Source organism: Pristiophorus japonicus, chromosome 20 (assembly GCF_044704955.1).
Source record: "Pristiophorus japonicus isolate sPriJap1 chromosome 20, sPriJap1.hap1, whole genome shotgun sequence".
NCBI lineage: Eukaryota > Metazoa > Chordata > Chondrichthyes > Pristiophoridae > Pristiophorus > Pristiophorus japonicus.
Genome location: NC_091996.1, coordinates 82,496,523 through 82,521,378, shown reverse-complemented (window position 1 = coordinate 82,521,378; position 24,856 = coordinate 82,496,523). Strand labels below are relative to the sequence as shown.

Genomic DNA, 24,856 nt, shown 5'->3' with positions numbered 1-24,856 from the left:
TGCGTTTCAACGGGGATGCTGGCCCAGCTCCCATGCAGCACACCGTTTTTTTACTAGGGACAGCAGAGGATCTTGGCTGGTCCAAGTCCTAATCTGGCGGGCCATTAATTTATCATTTTCAAACGCTTCCATGACCATCAAGCGCCACCATCAAGAAGTTTGCAATCTGCACCATTTCCACCCCCGTGGTGGGCAATGGTACCGACTGAGAGCATCTGCACAGTTCTCGGTGCCAGGTCTGTGACGGATAGTGTAGTTATAAGCTGATAGTGCGAGTGCCCACCTTTGTATGCAGGCTGAGGCATGAGTATTTATGCCCTTGGTTTCAGCGAACAGGGATATGAGGGGCTTGTGATCGGTTTCCAGCTCTAATTTGAGGCCAAACAGGTACTGATGCATTTTATTTACCCTGAACACACACGCTAATGCCTCTTTCTCAATCATGCTGTAGGCCCTCTCAGCCTTCGACAAGCTCCTGGAGGCATAGGCGACAGGTTGCAACTTCCCCGCAACGTTAGCTTGTTGTAATACACACCCGACTCCGTAATACGACGCATCACATGCTAGCACAAGTCTTTTACATGGGTTATACAATACAAGCAGCTTGATGGAGCATAAAATGTTTCTGGCTTTCTCAAAAGCAATTACTTGGTTTTTACCCCATACCCAGTTCTCACCTTTATGCAATAACACATGTAGGGGCTCTGAGAGGGTGCTTAACCCCAGTAGGAAGTGACCAAAATAGTTGAGGAGTCCCAGGAACGACCGCAGCTCCATGATGTTCTGTGACATGGGCACGTTCCAGATAGCCTCTGTCTTGGCGTCTGTGGGCCGAATGCCGTCCGCCACGATCTTTCTCCCCAAAAACTCCACTTCTGTTGCCATGAAGACGCATTTCAACCTCTTCAACCACAGCCCTACACGATCCAGTCGCTGGAGGACCTCCTCCAGGTTTTGTAGGTGCTCAGCAGTGTCGCGACCCGTGACCAATATGTCGTACTGGAAACCCACCGTGTGTGGGACCGACTTGAGGAGGCTCTCCATGTTTCTCTGGAAGACCGAATTCCAAACAGGCATCTGTTGTGGATGAACAGTCCCTTGTGCGTGTTGATGCAGGTGAGGCCCTTCGAAGACTCCTCCAGCTCCTGTGTCATGTAGTCAGGTCGAGCTTGGTGAATGTCTTGCCTCCTGCCAGCATTGCAAATAGGTCGTCTGCCTTAGGTAGCGGGTATTGGTGCTGTACGAGAAACGATTAATAGTTACTTTATAATAACTTAGGAGTAATTGCCCCATGATTGAATGGCCTGTCAACACTATCTAACTTTTCACGGGAAGAATGGTTACTTGGTTGAGGCATCATTCTGACCGTGACATCATTTTTGAGTACTGGAACAATCGGGCTGGCCCACTCGCTGAATTCCACTGGGGAGATAATGCCCTCGCATTGCAGCCTGTCCATCTCGATTTCCATTCTCTCCCACATCATGTGTGGTACCGCTCGTGCCTTGTGGTGAATGGGTTGTGTCTCTGGGACCAAGTGGATCCGCACGTTCACCCTGGAAAAGTTTCCAATGCCTGGCTCAAAATGGGAAGAAATTTGTTCATAACCTGGGTACATGAGGCCTCATCGACATGTGATAGTGCTCGGATGTCATCCCAGTTCCAGCGCATTTTGCCCAGCCAGCTCCTTCCAAGCAGTGTGGAGCCATCACCCGGGACAATCCAGAGTGGCAGTTCATGCACCGTGCCCTCGTAGGTGACCTTGACCATAGCTCTGCCCAGGACAGTGATGAGCTCTTTGGTGTACATACTCAGTTTTGTGTGGATGGGGCTCAGGGCTGGTCTGAGTGCCTTGTTGCACCACAGTCTCTCAAACATATTTTTACTCATGATGGATTGGCTAACGTCAATGTCCAGTTCCATGGCTACGAGTAAGCCATTCAATTTTATATTTCGCATTATAGTGGACATTTTGTCGAAAATGTGTGCACCCCGTGTACTTCAGCATTTGCCTCCTCTCTCTGAGGCTCGAAATTGCTTTGTTCCACCGTGGATCGATCTTTCTCTGCCACGTGGTGGTTAGCAGGTTTTGCAGAGCTTGCAGCTCGTCTGCAAGCTCGTTGGAGGTGCCCCATTGTTCCACAGCTCTTGCAAATACACCCTTCGAAGTGGCATGAATAGGCTGAATGGAAGCCTCCACAATGCCAACAAGCTGTGAATTGCCTTGCATTCATCCTTTGTTGCGGACTCTGAGTCATCTGAGTCACCTGAGGCCTGCTGGCAGTTGCAGACTTTTGGTTTCTGCCCTGTACATTTCTGCTCACAAACACAATTCCAGTTAATTTATGAACATTGCTCGCACTTGTGTGCTGAGAGATTTGTTAGGTGTTATTACTGGTGGACATAAACGCCTGTGCTATTGCAATGGCCTTACTTCGGGTCGGTGTCTCTACAGTCAAAAGTTTTCGTAGGACTGTGTCGTGGCCAATGCCCAGTACAAAAAAGTCTCTGAGCATTTGTTCCAGGTAGCCATCAAACTCACATTGTCCTGCAAGTCGCCTTAGCTCGGTGACGTAGCTCACCACTTCCTCATCTTCAGATCGCTGGCACGTGTAGAACCGATACCTCGCCATTAGCATGCTCTCCGTCGGGTTAAGATGCTCCTGAAGCAGTGTACACAGCTCCTCATACGACTCATCTGTGGGTTTCACCGGAGCCAGAAGATTCTTCTTGAGGCTGTAGGTCGGTGCCCCGCAGACTGTGAGGAGGACCGCTCTCCTTGTTGCAGCACTTCCTTCTCTGTCCAGCTCGTTGGCTACAAAGTACTGGTCTAGTCGTTCGACATAGGCTTCGCAGTCCTCACCCTCCGAGAACTTCTCCAGGATGCCCACAGTTTGCTGCATCTTTGCGTTGGATTCGTATATTCGTAGCCAGTTATTGTGTTCCTAATACGGATGAGACTGCACACAGGGAGGTTAAAGTAACAGTGACCTCATTCTTTATTAAGACACTCCAGAGTGAGGAACAGGCCTGAGGGGCCGGCTTATATAGAGTGCTCCCAAGGGATGCTGGGATCCCTTGGGACTTCAGGGGATGCACTCCCTGGTGGCGGAACATGGGAGTGCATGCTTTACAGATACACAACAGGTTTAATGTCTGAATTTATTTGATTAGAGTTTAGGAACAGAGTATAAGCTGTTACATTGCAGGGTGTTTAATATCGACCCGCAAATAGCGAGAAGTAGATAGAGGAGCAAATCTGGAGGCAAATTTCAGATAAATGCAAAAACAATAGAACAGTAATATTAGGAGACTTCAATTCCCCCAATATAGACTGGAAGGAAACAGAGTGAAGGGCAAGGAGGGTGAAGAATTCCTGAAATGTGTTCAGGAGAATTTTCTTAATCAGTACATTACTAGGTCACGGGGACGGAGGCAGTGATGGATCAATGAAGTAGGGCAAGTGGAGTGTGTTTCAGTGGGAGAGCATCTAGGTAATAGTGATCATAATATCTTTCGGTTGAAGGTAGTTGTGGGAAGAGACAAAGAAAAATCAATGGTGAAAATATTCAACTGGGAAGAGAGCCAATTTCATTGATTTGAGAAGGAATCCAGCAGAGGTGGACTGGAGCAAAGATTGGCCAGACAGACCGTGAATGAGCAATAGCAGGGTTTAAAGGTAGAGGCACATTGGGTGTAATCCCAGGGTATTTCCATGAGGAGGAAAGCTGGGCATCCAAAGCTGCAACACCGCCCCCCCCGCCCACTCCCCCCACAGATGAGAAAGGAAATAGAGGGTAAAATAAAACAAACATTTGGAGGTTTATGACACATGTCAGTTACAGAATGCAGGTAAAACCAGGCAGAATACTGAGAGTGCAGGGGGAAGTTGATAAAGGGTGTAAGAAAGGCAAAGAGAAAGTATGAGAAAAGATAAGTGTGGAACATAAAAGGGAAGAACATTTTTTTAATAACATATAAAAAAAGGCACAGGAGAAGGTGCACACAACATTTGCAAGGATAAAACCATCAATGCGAGGTTATACCTATCAGGGAAGGATGAACAGACTGGGTCTCTATTCTCTTGAAAAGAGAAGGCTGAGGAGTGACCGAATCGCATTCTTTAAAATTATGACAACCTTTGATAGAGTAGATGCAGAGAGAGTGTGTCCACTTGTGGGGAAGAGCATAACTGGAGGCCATCAATATAAGATAGACACCAAGAACTTAAGTGGATAATTCAGCAGAAATTTATTTACCCAGAGAGTGGTGGTAATGTGGAAATCGCTCCCACATGGACTGGTTGATGCATGTAGTGTAGACGCATTTAAGCGGAGTCTTGATAAGCATAGAGGGAATAGAGGCTTATGCTGAGGAAAGATGGCAGGAGTTTTGAGTGGAGCATAAACGCCGAAATGGTCTGGTTGGTGGAATGGTCTGTAATTGTACCTATATCCCTTGGTAATCCTCTCCAAATTTAATATCATATTAGGTGAGATGGACTGGAGATATTGGATAGGATAACAATAGATAGAAATGATGTGCTCAATAATTTGGCATCACTCAAAGTTAACAAGTCACTGGTCCAGATGATATGCATCCTAAGTTGCTGAATGAAGCTAGGGTGGAAATAGTAAAAGCTCTGACCACAATCTTTCAATTCTCCTTGGATATGGAAGTGATGCCAGAGGACAGGGCAATTGCAAAAGTTACAACCCTGTTTAAAAAAAGAAGAGGGGTTAAATTGGTAACTATTGGCCAATTCATCTATTGTCAGTGGCCAGTAAATTACTAGACTATTGGCAAGGACAAAGTTAATTCTCATTCAGAGAAGCAGGGGTTAATAAGGGACAACCAACATGGATTTGTTGCAGGCAAATCATGTCTGATGAACCTAATGGAGGTAATTGATGAACTAACAGGGAGGGTTGATGAAAGTAGTGCTTAGATGTTGTATATATGGACTTTCAAAAGGCATTTTTAAAGGCCGCGTATAAAAGACTTATTGGAAAATAGGAGCACGCAGCATTGAAGGAGTGGTGGTAACTTGGTATGTAATTGGCTGAGGGATAGGAGGCAGACAGTAGTGGTGAACGGATGTTTTCAACTATGCAGTGGCTTCCCCCAGGGGTTGGTACTAAAACCATTTCTTCTTATATATAAATGACCTGAACGTAAGTATAGGGAATGCAAAACATTGAAGTTTGAGGATAATACAAAACCTGCCAACCTAGTAAATGATGAGCAGGATTGTAGCAGACTTCAGGGGGACATATGTGAAATTGACAGGTGCATGGCTGATTCAATTCAATGTGGATAATTGTGAATGTGGCCAAGTGATGCACTTTGGGTGAAACAATATGCAGAGGCAGTATAATTACCGATTTAATTTCTTGGCGACTATCTTATATTGATTGCATATGGTTTTGCTCTTCTCCACAAGAGTAAACACTGTCACTGTGTCTACTCTGTTAAAATCTCACATCATTTTAAAGACCTCATTCAGTTCACCACTCAGCTTTCTCCTTTCAAGAGCAATGAGATTCAATGTGGTCATCCTTTCCTGATACGTGCAACTTCACATTTCTGGTGTCATACTTGTAAATCTTTTTGAACCCTTTCTGGTGCCTTGATATCCTTATTATAACATGGTGACCAGAATTGTGCAGTGTGCTCCAAGTGTGGTCTAACCAAGGTTCAGTAGAAGTTTCTCATAACTGCTCTACTTCTCAATTCTATCCCTCTAGAAATAAACCCGAGTACTTGGTTTGGGTTATTTTATGGCTTTATTGACGTGTCTCGCTACTTTTAGTGATTTGTGTATTGGCACTCTGAGATTCCTTTGCTCTTCAACCCCATTTAGCTTATCATTTTCTGAATAATATTTGACCTTATTATTGTTACCAAAATGGAAGACCTCATATTTGTCTGTGTTCATTGGGCAATAACTCAGTGCTCGGTTAAGTGGTCAAGTTGGGGTCATAAACTGAGTCAAACCACAGATTCACTGCAGCCAAAGTAGCACATGCATGAGCAGATTGGGAAAGGCGAGCTTTGATCGTTCCGGGTTCGAAGTGGGTAAAATACGACACAATCGGTCAGAAGACAGGGAGAGAGGCAGAGTGTGGAATCAGGAATACGCAATATCATCAGTTAAGAATTGGCTATAAATGCTTCACGCCTCTTGAGATAACACCCATCTCATATTGTTAATGACCTGAAATGTGGCGGTGGGATGGTGGAGTTCAAACACTTGATATGCTGGCCTCAATTCCCTGTCCCTGTTAGTAAATGTCATTTTAAATTGTCGAAGTCATCTTCATCATCATAGGCAGTCCCTCGAAATCGAGGAAGGCTTGCTTCCACCCTAAACGTGAGTTCTTAGGTGACTGAACAGTCCAATACGGGAATTACAGTCTCTGTCACAGGTGGGACAGACAGTGGCTGAAGGAAAGGATGGGTGAGGAGTCTGGTTTGCCGCACGCTCATTCTGCTGCCTGCGCTTGTTATCTGCAAGCTCTCGACGATGAGACGAGGTGCTCAGCGCCCTCCCGGATGCTCTTCCTCCACTTAGGGTGGTCTTGGGTCAGGGACTCCCAGGTGCCGGTGGGGATGTTGTATTTTATCAAGGAGGCTGTGAAGCTGTCCTTGAAGCATTTCCTCTGCCCACCTGGGGCTCACTTGCCATGTAGGATTTTGGAGTAGAGCACTTGCTTTGGGATTCTTATGACAGGCATGCGGACAATGTGATCCACCCAATGAAGCTGGTCGAGTGTGGTCAGTGCTTCAGTGCTGGGGATGTTGGCCTGATCGAGAACACTGATGGTGCATCTGTCCTCCCACGGGATTTGAAGTGCCCACACTGTAACAGTGATCCATCTATCTATTTATCTATCTCTCTATCTATCTATCTATCTATCTATCTATCTATCTATCTATCTATCTATCTATCTATCTATCTATCTATCTATCTATCTATCTATCTATCTATCTATCTATCTATCTATCTATCTATCTATCTATCTATCTATCTATCTATCTATCTATCTATCTATCTTTCTTTCTTTCTTTCTTTCTTTCTTTCTTTCTTTCTTTCTTTCTTTCTTTCTTTCTTTCTTTCTTTCTTTCTTTCTTTCTTTCTTTCTTTCTTTCTTTCTTTCTTTCTTTCTTTCTTTCTTTCTTCAGGGACTGGAAGACGTAGCGACTACTGGGAACAGTATTATTCAAATTCCTAAGTTTGTTTTTCTGCTAATGTTCTTTATCAGTTGTCCCCCTAGAAAAGAGGACACGTTTGCCAGGCTTTACGATCAATGACACTGGAGCATCCAATTGTCTCCTTGCACTTTAAATAAGAAAAGGCATTTGTGAAAATTCTTTTTAAGATTGTGAGACCTGACTGAATATATGAAGGTGCAACATTTACCTTTGTCTTTGGGTCTTTATCTGATTGGCAATTCCACTGCTGTTGTTGTTAAATATCTTGTTGTGCAACTTTCTGTCATCATCTGTTTGTTCAGTGATTGCAATTACATCCAGGCAGCAGGGGAAACGATTTTCTGACTGCATGGATTCTCACTCCTATAAATAAGGGGAATCTTCTCATTGTGGCAATTGGAGAATTGCTCCCAGCAACAACACCAACCATCGAATCATCGCCGAAAGGAAAAGATGTCTCTTGGTTTTCTGATCAAGCTCAAGATTCTCTGGGTGATTAATGATATAGAAAAGATTTACTACCCAATCCTGGCAGCAGTTGGTGTCTCGGGTAAGTCGTTACCTGCAGCTGGAACCTCGGGGGCTGGAGATTAACAATATATTATATCTTAGTCTGTGTGTCCAGTTCGTTGTTTTATTAATTTCCACACATTACAGCAGCGACTGCATTTCAAAAATACTTTGTTGGCTGTAAACACCTTTGGGTTCCTGACATCTCGAACGGGACTTTCTGTCTCTCTTGTGTGTGTTTGTGTATGTCAATGATTTAAACCTCAATGTCAGGGGTCATGATTATGAAGTTTGCAGATGATGCAATATATGTCCATGTATTTGATAGTGAGGAAGAAAGCTGTAGACTGCAGGAAGATATCAATGGGCTGGTGGGCAGAATAGTGGCGAATGGAATTCAATCAGAGATATGTGAGGTAATGCATTTGGGGAGGGCTAACAAGGCAAAGGAATAAACCTTCAATGGCAAAATACTGCGAAAACTGAGGAAACATCATCATCATAGGCAGTCTCTCGAAAGTGAGGAAGACCTGCTTCTACTCTAAAAGTGAGTTCTCAGGTGGCTGAACAGTCCAATATGGGAATTACAGTCTCTGTCACAGGTAGGGCAGGCAGTCATTGAAGGAAAGGGTGGGTGGGGAGACTAGTTTGCCACACCCTCCTTCCGCTGCCTGCGCTTGCTTTCTGCATGCTCTTGGCAACTCTAGGCTCAGGGCCTTCCTGCATGCTCTTCCTCCACTTCGGGTTGTATGTGGCCAGGGATTCACAGGTGTTGGTGGGGATGTTGCACTTCATCAATGAGGCCTTGAGGGTGTCCTTCAAATGTTTCCTCTGCCCTCCTGGGGCTCGCTTGCCCGATATGAGTTCCGAGTAGAGCACTTGACTTGGGAGTCTTGTGTTGGGCATGCGGCCAATCTGGCCTGCCCAACGGAACTGGTCAAGTGTGGTCATTGCTTTGATGCTGGGGATGTTGGCCTGATCGAGAATACTGATGTTGGTGCATCTGTCCTCCCAGGGCAGTTGCAGGATCTTGAGGAGACAGCGATGGTGATACTTCTCCATCGAGGAACAGAAGGTCCTTGGAGTGCATGTTTGCAGATTCCTGACAGTAGCAGGACAAGTTGATATGGTAGTTAAGAAGGCATATGGGATACTTTCCTGTTTTAGCCGATGAAGAGAGTATAAGAGCAGGGAGGTTGTGCTCGAAATGTATGAAACACTAGTTAGGCTGCAGTGAGAGTACTGCGTACATGTGTAGCCCCATATTACAGGAAAGATGTACTGGACAAGCGACAGAGGAGCTTTACGAGGATGTTGCTAGCACTGGAGAATGTTGGCTGTGAGTAAAGGTTAGATACGCTGGTTGTTCTGTTTGTAACAGAGGAGGTTGAAGGGAGACTTAATTTGCGTGCATAAAATTATGAGAGGCCTAGATAGCATGGACACTGACACCTGGGAGTCCCTGGCTAAGTGCATCCGGGAGGGCGCTGAGCACCTCGAGTCTCATCGCCAAGAGCATGCAGACATCAAGCGCAGGTAGCGGAAGGAGTGTGCTGCAAACCAGTCCCACCCACCCTTTCCTTCAGTGACTACCTGCCCTACCTGTGACAGGGACTGTGGTTCTCATATTAGAATGTTGAGCCACCTCAGGACTCATTGTTAGAGTGGAAACAAGTCTTCCTCGATTCTGAAGGACTGCCTAGGATGATGATGAGGATAGGAAGGATCTGTTTCTCTTCGCAGCGAGGTCAATAACAAGGTGGCATAGATTTAAAGTCATCGGTTGAAGGATTAGAGGTGACTTCAGGGGAACCTTTTCACACAAAGGCTTGTGGGGCTATGGAGCAGGCTACCTACAAGTGTGGTAGAAACAGAAACCGTCTCCGCTTTTCAAAATCCAGACAGTGTTAATTTTTACTTTCTGTATTATAATTTGGATCATAGCTCCACAAACTATCAGCAGAACATAATTCCTAGTTGTAGCTACGTGGACCATGACAAATGCACTCTCCCTCCGAATTCAAATTCTACTCCTTTCATAAAAAGATATCTTCAACCCTGGCACTGGGCAGGCAACACAGCCTTCGGACTTCATGGTCACGGCTGCAGAGAACAGTATCTGATCCCCTGACAATACTGACCCCGAATAAATTCATTTTCACTCCCCTCTCTTCAATGGCCTCCTGCAGCATGGTGCCATGGTCAGTTTGCTCATACACCACACAGACATTGCCTTAATCAAAGCAGGCAGCAAGAACCTCATACATGTTGGGTAAGTGCAAAGCCCGCGGCTCCTCCAAGACTGAATCGCAGTAACACCCTCTTGTCCCTGGCCACTAACCACACTTGTACTACTCCCTGACGTGAGGGTTGTCACTACCTCCTGCATCAAAGCAGCCAAATCAATCTCCCGCTCGCTGATGAGTCGCAATGTCTGCACCTCGGACTCCAGTTCAACAACTCTGACCTAAAATCGCTCCAGATGCGGACACTTGCTGCAGGCATAGTCTTTTGGGATCGCGATACTCTGCACAAACTCTGACATAATGCACCTGCGGTACACTACTTGCACTGCCAACCATATACATCCTTGTTTGATTTATTAAAGTAATAAACATTTATGTCGTTAACTAACTTAACTTATAGTATAGTTTTAGCTAATTACTAGATCTAGCTAAAGTTATAGGTAAATTAATTATATATTGAGCTGCAATAGAAACCACTACAAGAACTGGAGGCAAAAAGCAACACTTACTTCCCCCTCTGCACGAAATTCCCATTGTCTCTAAATTGCGAACTTTAACACTCTGTTTATAAGAACTCTGTTTAAGACCATTCTGTCCAGACCACCCTGTAGACCTTCTCCATTATCTTGCTTGAAACAAATTAAAGTACCGTAAGTGCCTGGTGTTCAGTCAATCATTTCCATATTTTGCTCCTGCTCGCAGTTAACGTGGTGACGATTGTGATCCTGTCTCGGGGAAAGTGCGGTCTCTCCAAATGTGTCGCTCGCTACCTGGTGGCCATGGCAGCAGCGGATCTATTGGTCGTGATCATCGATCTGATACTGAGGCAGATTCCTATAGTTTATCGGGAACTATTCACATTTGTGTGGAACTTTAGAGTATGTAACATTCACGCTGTCCTACTTCATGCCGCTACAGATTGTTCTGTCTGGTTCACCGTCACTTTCACCTTTGATCGATTTGTGGCCATTTGTTGCCAGAAGCTGAAATCTCAATATTGCAAGGAGCAAACAGCGGCTGTGGTTCTAGGAACAGTGACCGTGCTGAGCTCTTTGAAGAACATTTTCTGGTATTTCCTGTATACAAGTCAATATTTGCTTTCTAACAATCCCTGGTTTTGCCGCGTGTCATTCAGTGTATCTCGCTCACTGGTCTGGGCAGTCGTTGAATTAATGCATTATGTTTTAACACCATTTATTCCATTTCTTTTGATTCTATTGTTCAATGCTTTAACGGTCAGACATATTTTAGTGTCCAGCAGAGCTCGCAGTAGACTCCGGTGTCGGAGCAGTGGCGAGAGCCCCAGTGACCCAGAAATGGAGAACCGAAGGAAATCGATGATTGTACTGTTTGTTATATCAGGGAATTTCATACTGTTGTGGGTAGTGTTTATGGTTTGTTCTATATGGAGACGATTGGATTTCTTAGGATATTCTGTTTCTCTGCCCACATTTGTAACAGAAATCGGCTTCATGCTCCAGCTCTTGAGTTGTTGCACAAACACTTTTGTTTATGCAGTGACCCAAAGGAAATTCAGAGAGGAGTTGAGGAATGGAGTGGAATATCCTCTTGCAATGATGGTCAGATTAATTCGATGAGAAGCCCCAATATTTCGTAACGTTATCATGTATTTTTGTTCGATATTCTATAGAATTCACTGTCTGGTTCATTTAAAACTTTGGCCAAGATTTTTGCGGTTGTAACGATGGTGAGACTTTCAGTGTTGGCCGTCCTTATCCCTCTGAAACGAAGAATAAACGCAGTGTTTATTGCATGTGCAGATAAACGGAAAATTCATTGAGTTGTGGTCCGTCATTCCCTGCTCCACTGCTGGCAATCAGTGAAATCAATTGAATTGTCAAAAACATTCCCTTTTCTTCTCAAATATTGCTGTTTGAAAAAACCTGTCAGAAGTTAAGTCTTGTTCAAATGAGGTATAAATGGGGTTTTAGTGGTGTTCTGCATAATAACTAATGCTGAACAATCATTCTGGCCTTGAAAACTAATTTTATATTTGTGAAATTTCAAATTTCTCTAATATGATAAAAATTACTAGATTTTAAAAATATTATTAATTTTTTTAATGACATTTCACTTTCTACTATAACCGCACATAATCATTATATTTGACTCTCTGTAAAAAGTGAATGATAAAAGCTGATTTTTATTTCCTGGTTTGCTGCCTGTGACACTTCTTCAACATGTTTGGCTGCTTTGCAAGCTTGGAGATATTACTGCTGCTGGAGGGCTTTAGATTCCTGAGGCATTGGGACCGTTTCTGGGGTAAGTGGGTCTAGTACAAGCCAGATGGGTTGCAGCTGAACAGAGCCAGGACCTGTATCCTCGTTTGCTAGTGCTGTTGGGGATGGATTAAACTAGCTTGGCAGGAGGATGGGAAGCAGAGAATAGATTCAGTGGGGAGAGAAGCAAAGCAGGATTTGGGCAACAGGTGGGTAGAAAATGAATTTGAAAGACAGAGGAAACAGGGGCTGGAAAATAGAATACAAGGGAGTTTGGCAATACTCAATGTTATATACCTCAATGCAAGGATTATAAAGAATAAGGCCGATCAGCTGAGAGCACAGATAGAAATGGGAGTATGATATTATAGCTATTACGAGATATGGCTGAAAGAAGGGCAGGTATGGCAGATCAACATTCCTGGTTACAGGGTTTCATACGGGATAGAGAGGGGTTAAAAAGGAGGGAGGGGGTGTTCACAATATTAATTAATGAAACAATTACAGCCGTGAGAAGGGATGATATGTTAGAGGGATCATCAAATGAGGTCATACGGGTTGAATTGAAGAACAAATAAGGGACAATCACACTACTGGGAGTACACTATAGACACTTAAACAGTCAGAAGGAGGTAAAAGAAATAAAAGTAGATTATTTGCTGTGAAGTGTAAAAACTATAGAGCTGTAACAGAATCATAGAATCATAGAAATTTACAGCACGGAAGGAGGATATTTTGGCCCATCGTGTCTGCGTGGCCGACCAAGAGCTGTCCAGCCTAATTCCACCTTCCAGCTCTTGGTCCATAGCCCTGTAGGTTACGGCACATCCAAGTGTCTTTTAAATGTGGTGAGGGTTTCTGCCTCCATTATCATTTCAGGCAGTGAGTTCCAGAACCCCACCATCCTCTGAGTGAAGACATTTCCTCTCATATCTCCTCTAAAGTCCCTCCCAATTACTTTAAATTTATGCCTCCTGGTTGTTGACCCCTCTGCCAATGGAAACAGGTCCTTCCTATCCACTCTATCCAGACACCTCATAATTTTATACACCTCAATCAGGTCTCCCCTTAGACTCCTCTGTTCCAAAGAAAACAGACCCAGCATCTCCAACCTTTTCTCATAGCCAAAATCCTCCAGTCCAGTCAACATTCTTGTAAATGTCGTCTGCACCCTTTCCAGTGCAATCACATCTTTCCTCTAATATGGCGACCAGAAATGCACACAGTACTCCAGCTGCAGCCTAACCAGTGTTTTGTACAATTCAAGCATAACCCCCCCTTGTATTCCATGCCTCGACTTATAAAGGCAAGTATTCCGTGTGCCTTCTTTACCAACTTATCTAAATGGCCTGCTACTTTCAGGTATCTGTGGACCTGCACTCCAAGGTCCCTTTGTGCCTCTGCACTTTCCAGTATCGGAACATTTAATGTGTATTTCCTTGCCATGTTCCCTCCCCAAATGCATAACCTCATATTTATCCGGATTGAATTCCATTTGCCACTGTTCTTTCTTCTTCCGCATCAACCACACAGCCTATTATAGTGTCATCTGCAAACTTCTTAATCTTAGCCCCAGCATTTAAGCCCAAGTGCCATGGAATTGTTTACATCCACCTGAGGGAGAAGAAGCGTCTCATCAAAGGACAGAACCTTCAACGGTGCGGCACTCCTTCAGTACTGTCCTGAAGTATCAGCCGAGAATATTGTGTGAAGGCGTCTCTGCAGTGAGACTTGAACCCGCAATCTTTTGACTCAGAGGCAAGAAGGTGACCACAGCTGATACCTTAACGAAAGCCCAATTAAAGTGGCAAGAGTATGATGCAAACACTTAACCCGTTCAGAGCCGGACCGCTGATCGCTATTCCAATGCAGACTTCAAAGCATTATCTAAACATGGGGGTATTGTAGACTGACTTAAAGCAGCAAAGTAATAATCACAGATGCCAACTTAAAGTTGTGCTGAGAATATACCACTGCCTCTATAGTCTGAAAACCAATACCTGGCTTTCTGGCTGAGCTCATTAGCTGTACCCCTAAATTTGTGTCGAATAATGAGATGGTACTTCTGAATTCAGGTTCTAATGCGTTTATGTAAATTGTTAGCAACATTGGTCCAGCTCCGATCCTCATGGAGTGGATTGCAGAAAGTATCTCCCCATTCTATGTACCCTGCATTGCAGAAAATATCTCCCCATCCCATGTACCCTGGATTGCAGAAAGTATCTCCCCTTTCCATGCACCCAGGATTGCAGAAAGTACCTCCCCATTCCATGTACCCTGCATTGCAGAAAGTATCTCCACATCCCATGTACCCTGGATTGCAGAAAGTAGCTCCCATCCCATGTACCTTGGATTGCAGTAATATCTTCCCATTCCATGTACCCTGGATTGCAGAAAGTATCTCCCCATTCCATGTACCTTGGATTGCAGTAAGTATCTCCCCATTCCATGTCACCTGGATTGCAGAAAGTATCGGCCAATTCCATGCACCCTGGGTTGCAGAAAGTATCTCCCCATTGCATGTACCTTGGATTGCAGAAATATCTCCCCATCCCATGTACACAATTTGGCAGATGGTGTATAATGTTGGAAAGTGTGAGGTTATGCACTTTGACAGAAAAAAATCGAAGAGCAACTTATTATTTAAATGGAGAAAAATTGCAAACTGCTGCAATACAGCGGGACCTGGGGGTGCCTGGTGCATGAAACACAAAAGTATGCAGGTCCAGCATTTGATCAGGAAGGCCAATGGAATCTTGGCTTTTATTGCAAAGAGGATGTAATATAAAAGCAGGGATGCTTTGCTACAGTTATGCGGGGTATTGGTGAGGCCACACCTGGAATACTGCGTGCAGTTTTGGTTTCCATTTTTAAGAAAGGATATACTTGCTTTGGAGGCAGTTCAGAGAAGGTTCACTAGGTTGATTCCGGGGATGAGGGGGTTGACTTATGAGGAAACGTTGAGAAGTTTGGGCCTCTATCATTGGAATTCAGAAGAATGAGAAGTGATCTTATCTAAACATGTATATGATTATGAGGGGACTTGACAAGGTGGATGCAGAGAGGACGTTTCCACTGATAGGGGAGACTAGAACTAGGGGGTGTAATCTTATAATAAGGGGACGCCCATTTAAAAGTAAGATGAGGAGGCATTTCTTCTATCAGAGTGTTGTAAATCTGTGGAATTCGCTGCCTCAGAGAGCTGTGGAAGCTGGGTCATTGAATAAATTTAAGACAGAGTTAGACAGTTTCTTAAGGGAGAACCAGTTGAAGTGGTGTATTTGGACTTTCAGAAGGCTTTCGACAAGGTCCCACACAAGAGATTAATGTGCAAAGTTAAAGCACATGGGATTGGGGGTAGTATGCTGACGTGGATTGAGAACTGGTTGGTAGCCAGGAAGCAAAGAGTCGGAGTAAATGGGTACTTTTCAGAATGGCAGGCAGTGACTAGTGGGGTACTGCAAGGTTCTGTGCTGGGGCCTCAGCTGTGTACATTGTACATTAATGATTTAGACAAGGGGGTTAAATGTAGTATCTCCAAATTTGCGGATGACACTAAGATGGGTGGCAGTGTGAGCTGCGAGGAGGATGCTATGAGCCTGCAGAGTGACTTGGATAGGTTAGAGTGGGCAAATGCATGACAGATGAAGTTTAATGTGGATAAATGTGAGGTTATCCACTTTGGTGGTAAAAACAGAGAGACAGACTATTATCTGAATGGTGACAGATTAGGAAAAGGAGAGGTGCAACGAGACCTGGGTGTCATGGTACATCAGTCATTGAAGGTTAGCATGCAGGTACAGCAGGCGGTTAAGAAAGCAAATGGCCTTCATAGCGAGGGGATTTGAGTACAGGGGCAGGGAGGTGTTACTACAGTTGTACAGGGCCTTGGTGAGGCCACACCTGGAGTATTGTGTACAGTTTTGGTCTCCTCACTTGAGGAAGGAAATTCTTGCTATTGAGGGAGTGCAGCGAAGGCTCACCAGGCTGATTCCCGGGATGGCGGGACTGACATATCAAAAAAGACTGGATCAACTGGGCTTGTATTCACTGGAGTTCAGAAGAACGAGAGGGGATCTCATAGAAACGTTTAAAATTCTGGTGGGTTTAGACAGGTTAGATGCAGGAAGAATGTTCCCAATGTTGGGGAAGTCCAGAACCAGGGGTCACAGTCTAAGCATAAGGGGTAAGCCATTTGGGACCGAGATGAGGAGAAACTTCTTCACCCAGAGATGGTGAACCTGTGGAATTCTCAACCACAGAAAGTTGTTGAGGCCAATTCACTAAATATATTCAAAAAGGAGTTAGATGTAGTCCTTACTGCTCGGGGGATCAAGGGGTATGGCGAGAAAGCAGGAATGGGGTACTGAAGTTGCATGTTCAGCCATGAACGCATTGAATGGCGGTGCAGGCTCGAAGGGCCCACTCCTGCACCTATTTTCTATATTTCTATGTTTCTATTAACCAATAAGGGAGTATGGAGCTATGGGGAGTGGGCAGGAAAGTAGACCTGAGTTCATGAACGGATCAGCCATGATTGTATTAAATGGCAGAGCAGGCTGGAGGGGCCCTATGGCCTACTCCTGCTCCTATTTCTTATGTTCTTATGTTCTTATGTACACTAGATTGCAGAAAGTATCTCCCCTGCCATGTACCCTGGATTGCAGAAAGTATCTCCCGTGCCATGTACCCTGGATTGCAGAAAGTATCTTCCATTTCATGTTCCCTGGATTGCAGAAAGTATCTTCCATCTCATGTTCCCTGGATTGCAGAAAGTATCTCCCATCCCATGTATCCAACTTTCACCTGTTAACCTGTGGAATTCCCTGCCGCAGAGAATTGTTGATGCCAGTTCATTGGATATATTCAAGAGGGAGTCCGATATGGCCATTATGGCTAAGGGGATCAAGGGGTATGGAGAGAAAGCAGGAAAGGGGTATGAGGGAATGATCAGCCATGATCTTATTGAATGGCAGAGCAGGCTCGAAGGGCTAAATGGACTAATCCTGTACCTATTTTCTATTGTTCTTTGTTTCTGTTTCACACATACTCATTTTTACTCAAGCTCTAATCATTAGGGATCCCATCTATTCCATGCCTGGAATTTCAGAATCATGAAGGAGGAAACGTTTGGAAACATGTATCCTTAAACTAAAGCTTAACCTGCCGAGGGATCTGTCTGTCACTGAGGGGAGAGAAGACAGACCAGCTTTCCCTTCACCTCCCTCAGAGAGCTTAAACACATTCTGTTCAGTTTAGTGTTTGGCTTTACCAAGATGGTCAGTTACTGATGTACAATAACAAGACTGTGAGTAAAGCTTTGGTAATAAATTATGTTGGATTCCTCCACTCGTCCGCCATAAAATCACAGAATACACGCAAAAAACAGATTTTTTTTTCGGGGCAGGTGCGATTGAGCAGGACAACCCCATGATAATTTATGACACAGTGTCAGCCGAGCAATATGTTGAATATCTCCTCTTCAGCTGTGCAGAACACTTACCATGGACTTGGGGACCCCACTACCTATCCCACAGCTGAGCCGACAGTTTCAGATGTGGGATGGTACAAGCTGCCATCAGGATGAGCGGAAACCTTCACATTAAGATGTGGCTGTTCTGAAGTCGGCGTTAACGTGTGTTCACTGCGATTGAGGAGAAGACACATTGATCTGCACCTGGTCTGTTCTGTCACTGAACGCGGAAACATTCACAAAACTGAAGATCGACATCTGATTCGTTTAACAACACTGAAGTAAGTCACTTTAATAAATCAGAGAATTAATCTCGCAAACAGACGAATGTTTCTGTTGGCTGCAAGTTGACTCGGATCACCCAGCGGTAACGTAGGTTGCTGGGGTTATTCCCCTCTCGATTAACTCGAGGCTGAGCTGAAGTCAAAGTCACAATTGTTTTCAATTGGTCCACTCCCACAACTACACAACTGCTGGACAAATCCAGCCCGGCTAATGATGGCCTTGTCTGCCTACTCTCAATGATCAGCAAAGTGATGGAACGAGCCATCGCTACTGCTATCAAACGGCACTTGTGTCCCACTGACCTGCTCACCGATGCTTAGTTTGCCTTCTGTCTGAACCACCAGACTCCATACCTTATCACAGCCTTCGTTCAAACACAAATACAAGACCTCAAATTCAGAAGTGAGATGAGTGTAACTGTCCTTGGCATCAAGGCAGCATTTGGCCGAGTGTGGCACGAAGGAGCTCTTGTAAAAGTTAACCAATGGCTGGAGTCATAACTGGCACAAATTAATACTTTGTGCTTTTATAGGCCAATCATCTTCAATGCAGGACATCGCTGCAGGAGTTCCACAGGGCAGTGTACTCGGCCGAGCTATCTTCAGCGACTTCATCAATGACTATCTCTCCATCATACGGTCAGCAGTGGGGCTGTTAACTGATAATGGCACAGTGTCCCGCTCCAGTCACAATTTATCAGATAATGAAACAGTACATTCCCACCTGCGACATGTCCCGGACAGCATCCGGCTTTGGTCTCATTACTAGCAAGTAAAGGCGGCAGGCCAAGTCGCTAAGGAGTTTATCATGAATGCATTCCTTTTTTATGATTAGTGACATAGAATTTAAAAGCAAAGAGATCAGGCTAGGACTTTATAAATCACTGGTTAGGCCTCACCTGGAGTACATTGGACAATTCTGGGCAACACATTTGAGGAAAGATGCAAAGACTTTAGAAAGTGTTCAGCGGAGGATTACCAGGATGTTACCAGGAATGGAGGACTTCAGTTGTGGGGAGAGGTTGTAAACGTTAGGGCTAAGCTCATTTAAACAGATAAGTTCAGGAGGTGACATAATAAAGGTTTTCAAGCTGATGCGAGGTGTTGATAGAGTAGATGAAGCAAAACCAATCCCTCTGGAGTGGGGCAATAACCAAAGGTCACAGATGTAAAATCATTGGCAAAATATCTAGCGAGGAGACCAAGAGATATTTTTTCACTCATAACTTGTTCGGATCTGGAAAAGCTAAATCCATGAATAATTTCAAACAATCTTTGGATATCGGTGTGTGTTGACGAGCAACTTATGAAGACACGGAAGCGATCGCGGGGGGTGGGGTAGGGAGGTGGGGTGGGGGGGAATAAGCATGACTGATCTGTCAAAGAGCCAGTACAGGCACAACGGGTCGAATGGCATCCTCTGTCCTGTAAGTTCCTACAATTCTATGGTAACATTTGCAACACACGAGTGTCAAGCAATGACCATCTCCGACAGAGAGAGGCAACCATGTTCCATGGCATTACGAGGCATTATAAGAACATAAGAACATATGAATTAGGAGCAGGAGTTGGCCATTCGGCCCCTCGAGCCTTCTCCGCCATTCAATGAGATCGAGGCTGATCTTCTACATCAACTCCACCTTCCTGCAGTATCCCCATATCCCTTGATTCATTTAATATTGAAAAATCCATCGATCTCTGTCTTGTATATGCTCAAAGACTGAGCCTCTGCAGCCCTCTGGGGTAGAGAATTCCAAAGATTCACCACCCTCTGCGAGATGATAAAGGAATCTATGAGCTAGAACCTCCATGTTTGAGCTTATCGCCCAGAAATGGGCGTTATTTCTGGCGTGGGCGGTAAAAAGGGTTTTCAGATCGCCGGCTTCTCGACCATTCTCAAAACACCTAGTTTACATTTTTGAAAATAGATGTTTCCATGAGCGATATCAAATGGCCGGTACGGTAAAAAAAATTTTGACCTTCTGCTGTAAAGTGTGGCCGTCCTTAGCAACAGCATGGCAACGCTCGATTTCCATGATTCAGGAGGTCAAGGGTCACCATGACATGCGCAGAAGAGGAGACAGAGAGAGGGGGAGCTCAGAGGGACTGAAGACGTGGCTGGGTGTGGTGTGGCTGCTTTGGGAGGAAGGAGGGAGACTTTAGAGGTTCACAGCAAGTCGGCAAACAAAAAGTAACTTTTATCAGCCACATATTTGACCGAATTTGGCCTATAATGGAGAGAGAGGAGGAGGCATCACAGCACGCTGTGGAGATTGACGCTGGTGAGAGCAGTGAGGTGGGAGAGGAATACATTGGAGGCCGCAAAAAAGCCAGGAGGTTCTCAGACGAGGCAAAAGCCTCCCTCCTGCAAGAGGCCAAGTTCCACTGGGGTGATTTGACACAGGGAGGGTGCGGGAAGCCCACCCCAAAGGCCTACCAGAGGATATGAACCGTGATAGCAGAGATGGTCTCGTCGGTGACCAACGAGGTGCCTGAGGACAACCAATGCCACAAATGATGGAATGACCTTGTGGGATCCGCAAGAGTAAGGATTACATTGATTTACATGTACTTATGTATTTATATAATTTGATTTGTAACAGTCAGAAGTGACTATCAGCAGTTGTGAGGTCTTGCACTTTTACCGGCAATGTTTTACTCAAAGCCTGTGGTCACGGTGTATGTCTTTAGGGAAAGAATGATAAAAGCATAATCATCATGATTATATATGTCGGTTATGTGTTGTATCAGTCTCTGTGATAGTACCGACCAATGATATCACTCAATGATCTCATGCCATGTCATCCTGTCACCTGTTACAGGAGAAGCTATCGATGGTGAGGTCCATGCAAAGCCGAACAGGTGGGGGGCCACCAGTCCCCAGCGACATCACTGACATGGAGGAGCGAGTGCGAGCACTCGTGGGGAAGCACCCTCGGACAGCCACAGATACATCTGCAGACCCTGAAGTGATGCCATGTGAGTAAAGCTGACACCATTGCGTGATGTAAAGTCAATAGATGCCACACCAACTCATATCCGAACAATCATATATGATAGATGATTTCTAAAAGTATCATAGAAATAATGCTGGCCTAATGAAAACCATTGCAATCCACAGTGTGTTGATAGTCTTGAAATGTGATGTCTGTGATGATTTTGAGAGTGGTGGTGCTTTTGTCGTGCATATGCTGTGTGTAGCGCTGGACTCACCTTGTCACCCTAGCACCCCCTTCTCCTCTAACAACACATTTGTGTCTTGAAGCTCAGACAGCAGCGTGGCCCCAGGCAAGAGCACAGGAGCCAGAAGGTGGTGGCACGGGGCAGGAGACGGCGGATGATCTGACGACATCTGGTGCTGAGGAACTCCAATTGTCGCCCATCAATCCGCTTGGTCTGTTCTCGACGGATGAGTGCGTGGACTTCAAAGTTCCTGCATCGGCAAGCTCAAGAACCCATTCCTCCCCAAGGCCATCAATTGGTCCTCCGTTCATTCCCGCCTCCACTCTGGAGGTAACGGCCCCAAGCATCTCTCCACAGCGCACCCCATTTGTCCCCAGGACGGCGCCAACCCCGCGGAGGCCTCGTGGACATGGCAGGTCTGTTCCACGAGCGCGACATGACAGCGGAGAGATGGTTCAGTTGGCCAGGAGGACGGTAGACATTGGTGACCAGCACATCGAAGCTTTGCAGGCATATTCTGACACCTGGCCACCATGTCCGAGTACATTCCATGCATGGTGGAGTTCCTGGATGTGATAGCTAGGAACACTGCTGTCACAGCCCTCCCAGTGGTCCCAGAGCGCGGCACTCCACCCCTAGGTTCCGCACCACCACTGCGAACGACAGATGCGAGCAAGGATCGAGATCCTGCTACTGCATCAGAGAATGTTGCCCCCCTTGGCAGCCCCCGCTCCTGTACCCATTCAACCAACGGATCTGCCTTCATCCCCCCCCCCAATGAGACACCGCCTGAGGAGATCCGCGGCCAGGCGCCGTGTAGTGAGAAGGGAAAGGGATAGAGGTGGGGAGAAGAAAGAGAGGCGGAAGGAAAGTATGCAGGTGATGGCTGTGTTATATCTCCATCTGGGTGTATGCAATTTGTTGTAATGTATGGGGGCCGGGAGCCACACTCCTGCTTTGCCTCGGGGAGGGGAGGTGGAGGAGGTCGGTGCCTCGGGTGGGCTGAGTGTCGACGCGGCACCGGCCACCAGAATCATGCCGGACGAGGGGTGGTGCCGGATAAGGGAGTTCCAGAAAAAGGTCCAACCTGTACAAAACGTGCACAATGGGCGTGTAATAGGAAAATTAGTTCAATATCAATAATTCTGAGATTTCACATTTAGGTAGGAACAAAAATGAGGCCTCATAGTGCTTCTAAATCCATAAATCTCGCCTCCCAAATTTGTGCCATCTTCCCCGGAACTCCATGTCTGAATCCTTCTAATCAGATTTCCGCCCCAGTCAAAAGACACAAATGTCATCTGGAATGATTGTAACAAAGGTAAACTATACATCCTCTGTCTCCTCGACCTGCCTGCAGCCTGTGACATGTTTGACCATTCCATTCTCCTCCAAAACATCTATGCCATCGTCCAGCTGGAAGCTACTGCACTCGGCTGGTTCCATTCTCATCTATCTAATAGTAGCCAGAGAATCACCTGCAATGATTTCACTTCCTGCTCTCGCATCATTACCTCTGGTGTCCTCCAAGGCTCTATCCAACGTCCCCTCATATTTCTCATCTATATGTTTCCCCTTGACGACATCATCCGAAAACATAGCGTCAGTTTCCACATGTACGCTGATGACACCCAGCTTTACCTCCATCGCTTCTCTCAATCCCTCCACTGACTGTATATTGTCAGTACTGGATCAGCAAAAACATTTTCCCAATTATGTATTGGGAAGACTGAAGCCATTGTTTTTGGACTCGCCACAAACTGCGTCCCATAACCATTGACTCTTTCTGTAACATCTGTTTGAGGCTGAACCACACTGTTCGCAACCTTGGTGTCATATTTGAACCTGAAGTGAGCTTTAGACCACATATCCGCAGCTTAACTAAGAACACCTATTTCCACAACCGTTACATTGCTTGTCTCCGCCCCTGCCTCAGTTAATCTGTTGCTGAAACTCTCATCCATGTCATTGTTATCTATAGACTTTATTATGCCAATGTACGCCTGGCTGGTGTCCCACTTAATTCCCGACATAAGCTTGAGGTTATTGTTTTGGATCGATAATAATAGATCCAGATTCGAAATCTAGATGAATGTTAAATAATAGACAAGACAAATTAAGTAAAGATAAAACACTGTTTACTGAGAGAAAAGAAACATAATACAGTTTACGAAGAAAGGAGAACAAAGCTCACAGCCTTCGGCCCATCAGGAACTCCGCAACAACTGCTGGTCTGGAACTCCGCAACAACTGCTCACGAATCATGGTGCAAGGTGAAGTTCAAAGAGGTACTGGACAGTTCCATTCCTTTATACTATTGAACAAACATGGGTGCATGTGGCTTATGGCCAACTCCTAATCTGTAAGGCCCCAGCTGTTCTTCCACAAAGCATGAGACCTCGAGGCGCCGATCATCCCATAAACAAGATGGTGTTTGCATCAAGGTCTCTCTATCTCTCTCTCTCTCTCTGCATCAACAACATTCCATGGAGGCATGAAGCAGAAAACACATTGTAAATGTCGGAATATCATAATTAACCCTATGTAATTAACACTATACAATACAATCCACCCTTGATATTTCGACATTCTAAGTAATATAATCAAGTTGAAGGCGTAATGCATCAGTTACACGTTGAGTGTGAGCAAGCAACGCCCGCAATCTAAACCAAAGAATACATACAAGCAATAATATCAGTAATAACACGATGAGTAAAACAACGATAGGATGTATTAATAGCTTCAAAGCGGCGGATGTTTTTGGGGACCATCCGCAAAAAATGTCTCATCAATGGTGTACCATGAGGTTAGTGACCGTTGTCGCAACTCTGAGCAAGGCGCCTTCACTGTAATGCATAGCAACTTGCAGAGTATGAAGAGTACGCCCTCGTTTGCTCAATTCGTCAGTGACCTTTTGGTTATCTTTTAGAAATTGTTATAAACGAGTTAGGTCTACAGTGGGGGGAAGGTTAGTAATGCCTAGGACGGTGCGATGGCGCACAACATTTTTCCATCGTCCCAATCGATATGACCTTTTAGAATGAAGGTCATATATGGTATACACATCTTTAAAGCAAGCATTGTGTGTGATGACCTAATTCTTGTTGTTGCCCGGTGACACTCCCTATCTCTTGAGTAGTTTTATCTACGTGTTCCCACCACATTATGTCCGACAGCCAACTAGAAAACATCTGTCCTGTGAGACCTCTGTCCCATGCATTTCGCAATCGAATTGCATCTCCAGTGAGTCTCCCTACCTTTTGTGTTTTATTTTGTAAGGTCTCGACATCCATAGACTTTAATGCTCCTATTCCTGTTCCTACGCCTCCTAATATTGTGGCTAATTTATAAAACGCTGATGTTTTCAGATTTGCTTTAATTGTCATATCTTTTTGCGACTTGATTGACAACGTGATGCTGGCCCCCGTGCTTACTGTTAATAGCAGCTGTCCTGGGCCTCACCAGTACCCGCATGTGTCACAAGTGACGCTCCAGTATCCTATAGTGCAGGCTTGCCCGGAAAGACAGGTAAAATTGTCTTGCGTACGATCAGGGTTAGCTAGCCGCCACCCTATATGGCCATCCCTTGCTGTGTTTGAGGATGGAAGTAGCACAGTCACAGATAACGAGACACAGAGACTTGCCAGCACGAGTAGGTAAGTCGCCATTTTGGGCAGAAATCCTGTGGGAGGAAACATAAGTATA

The 24,856-nt window shown here is 45.2% G+C and overlaps 1 protein-coding gene across 1 annotated transcript; it reads left to right on the top strand.

The window, feature by feature from the left end:
* The first annotated feature begins 7,668 nt into the window (after positions 1-7,668).
* Positions 7,669-19,770, top strand: LOC139232986 (probable G-protein coupled receptor 139). The gene is made up of 3 exons (XM_070863483.1): positions 7,669-7,765; positions 10,674-11,556; positions 19,737-19,770. Exons 1-3 carry the CDS (start codon positions 7,669-7,671, stop codon positions 19,768-19,770), a joined length of 1,014 nt encoding a protein of 337 aa, XP_070719584.1.
* The last annotated feature ends 5,086 nt before the right edge of the window (positions 19,771-24,856 follow it).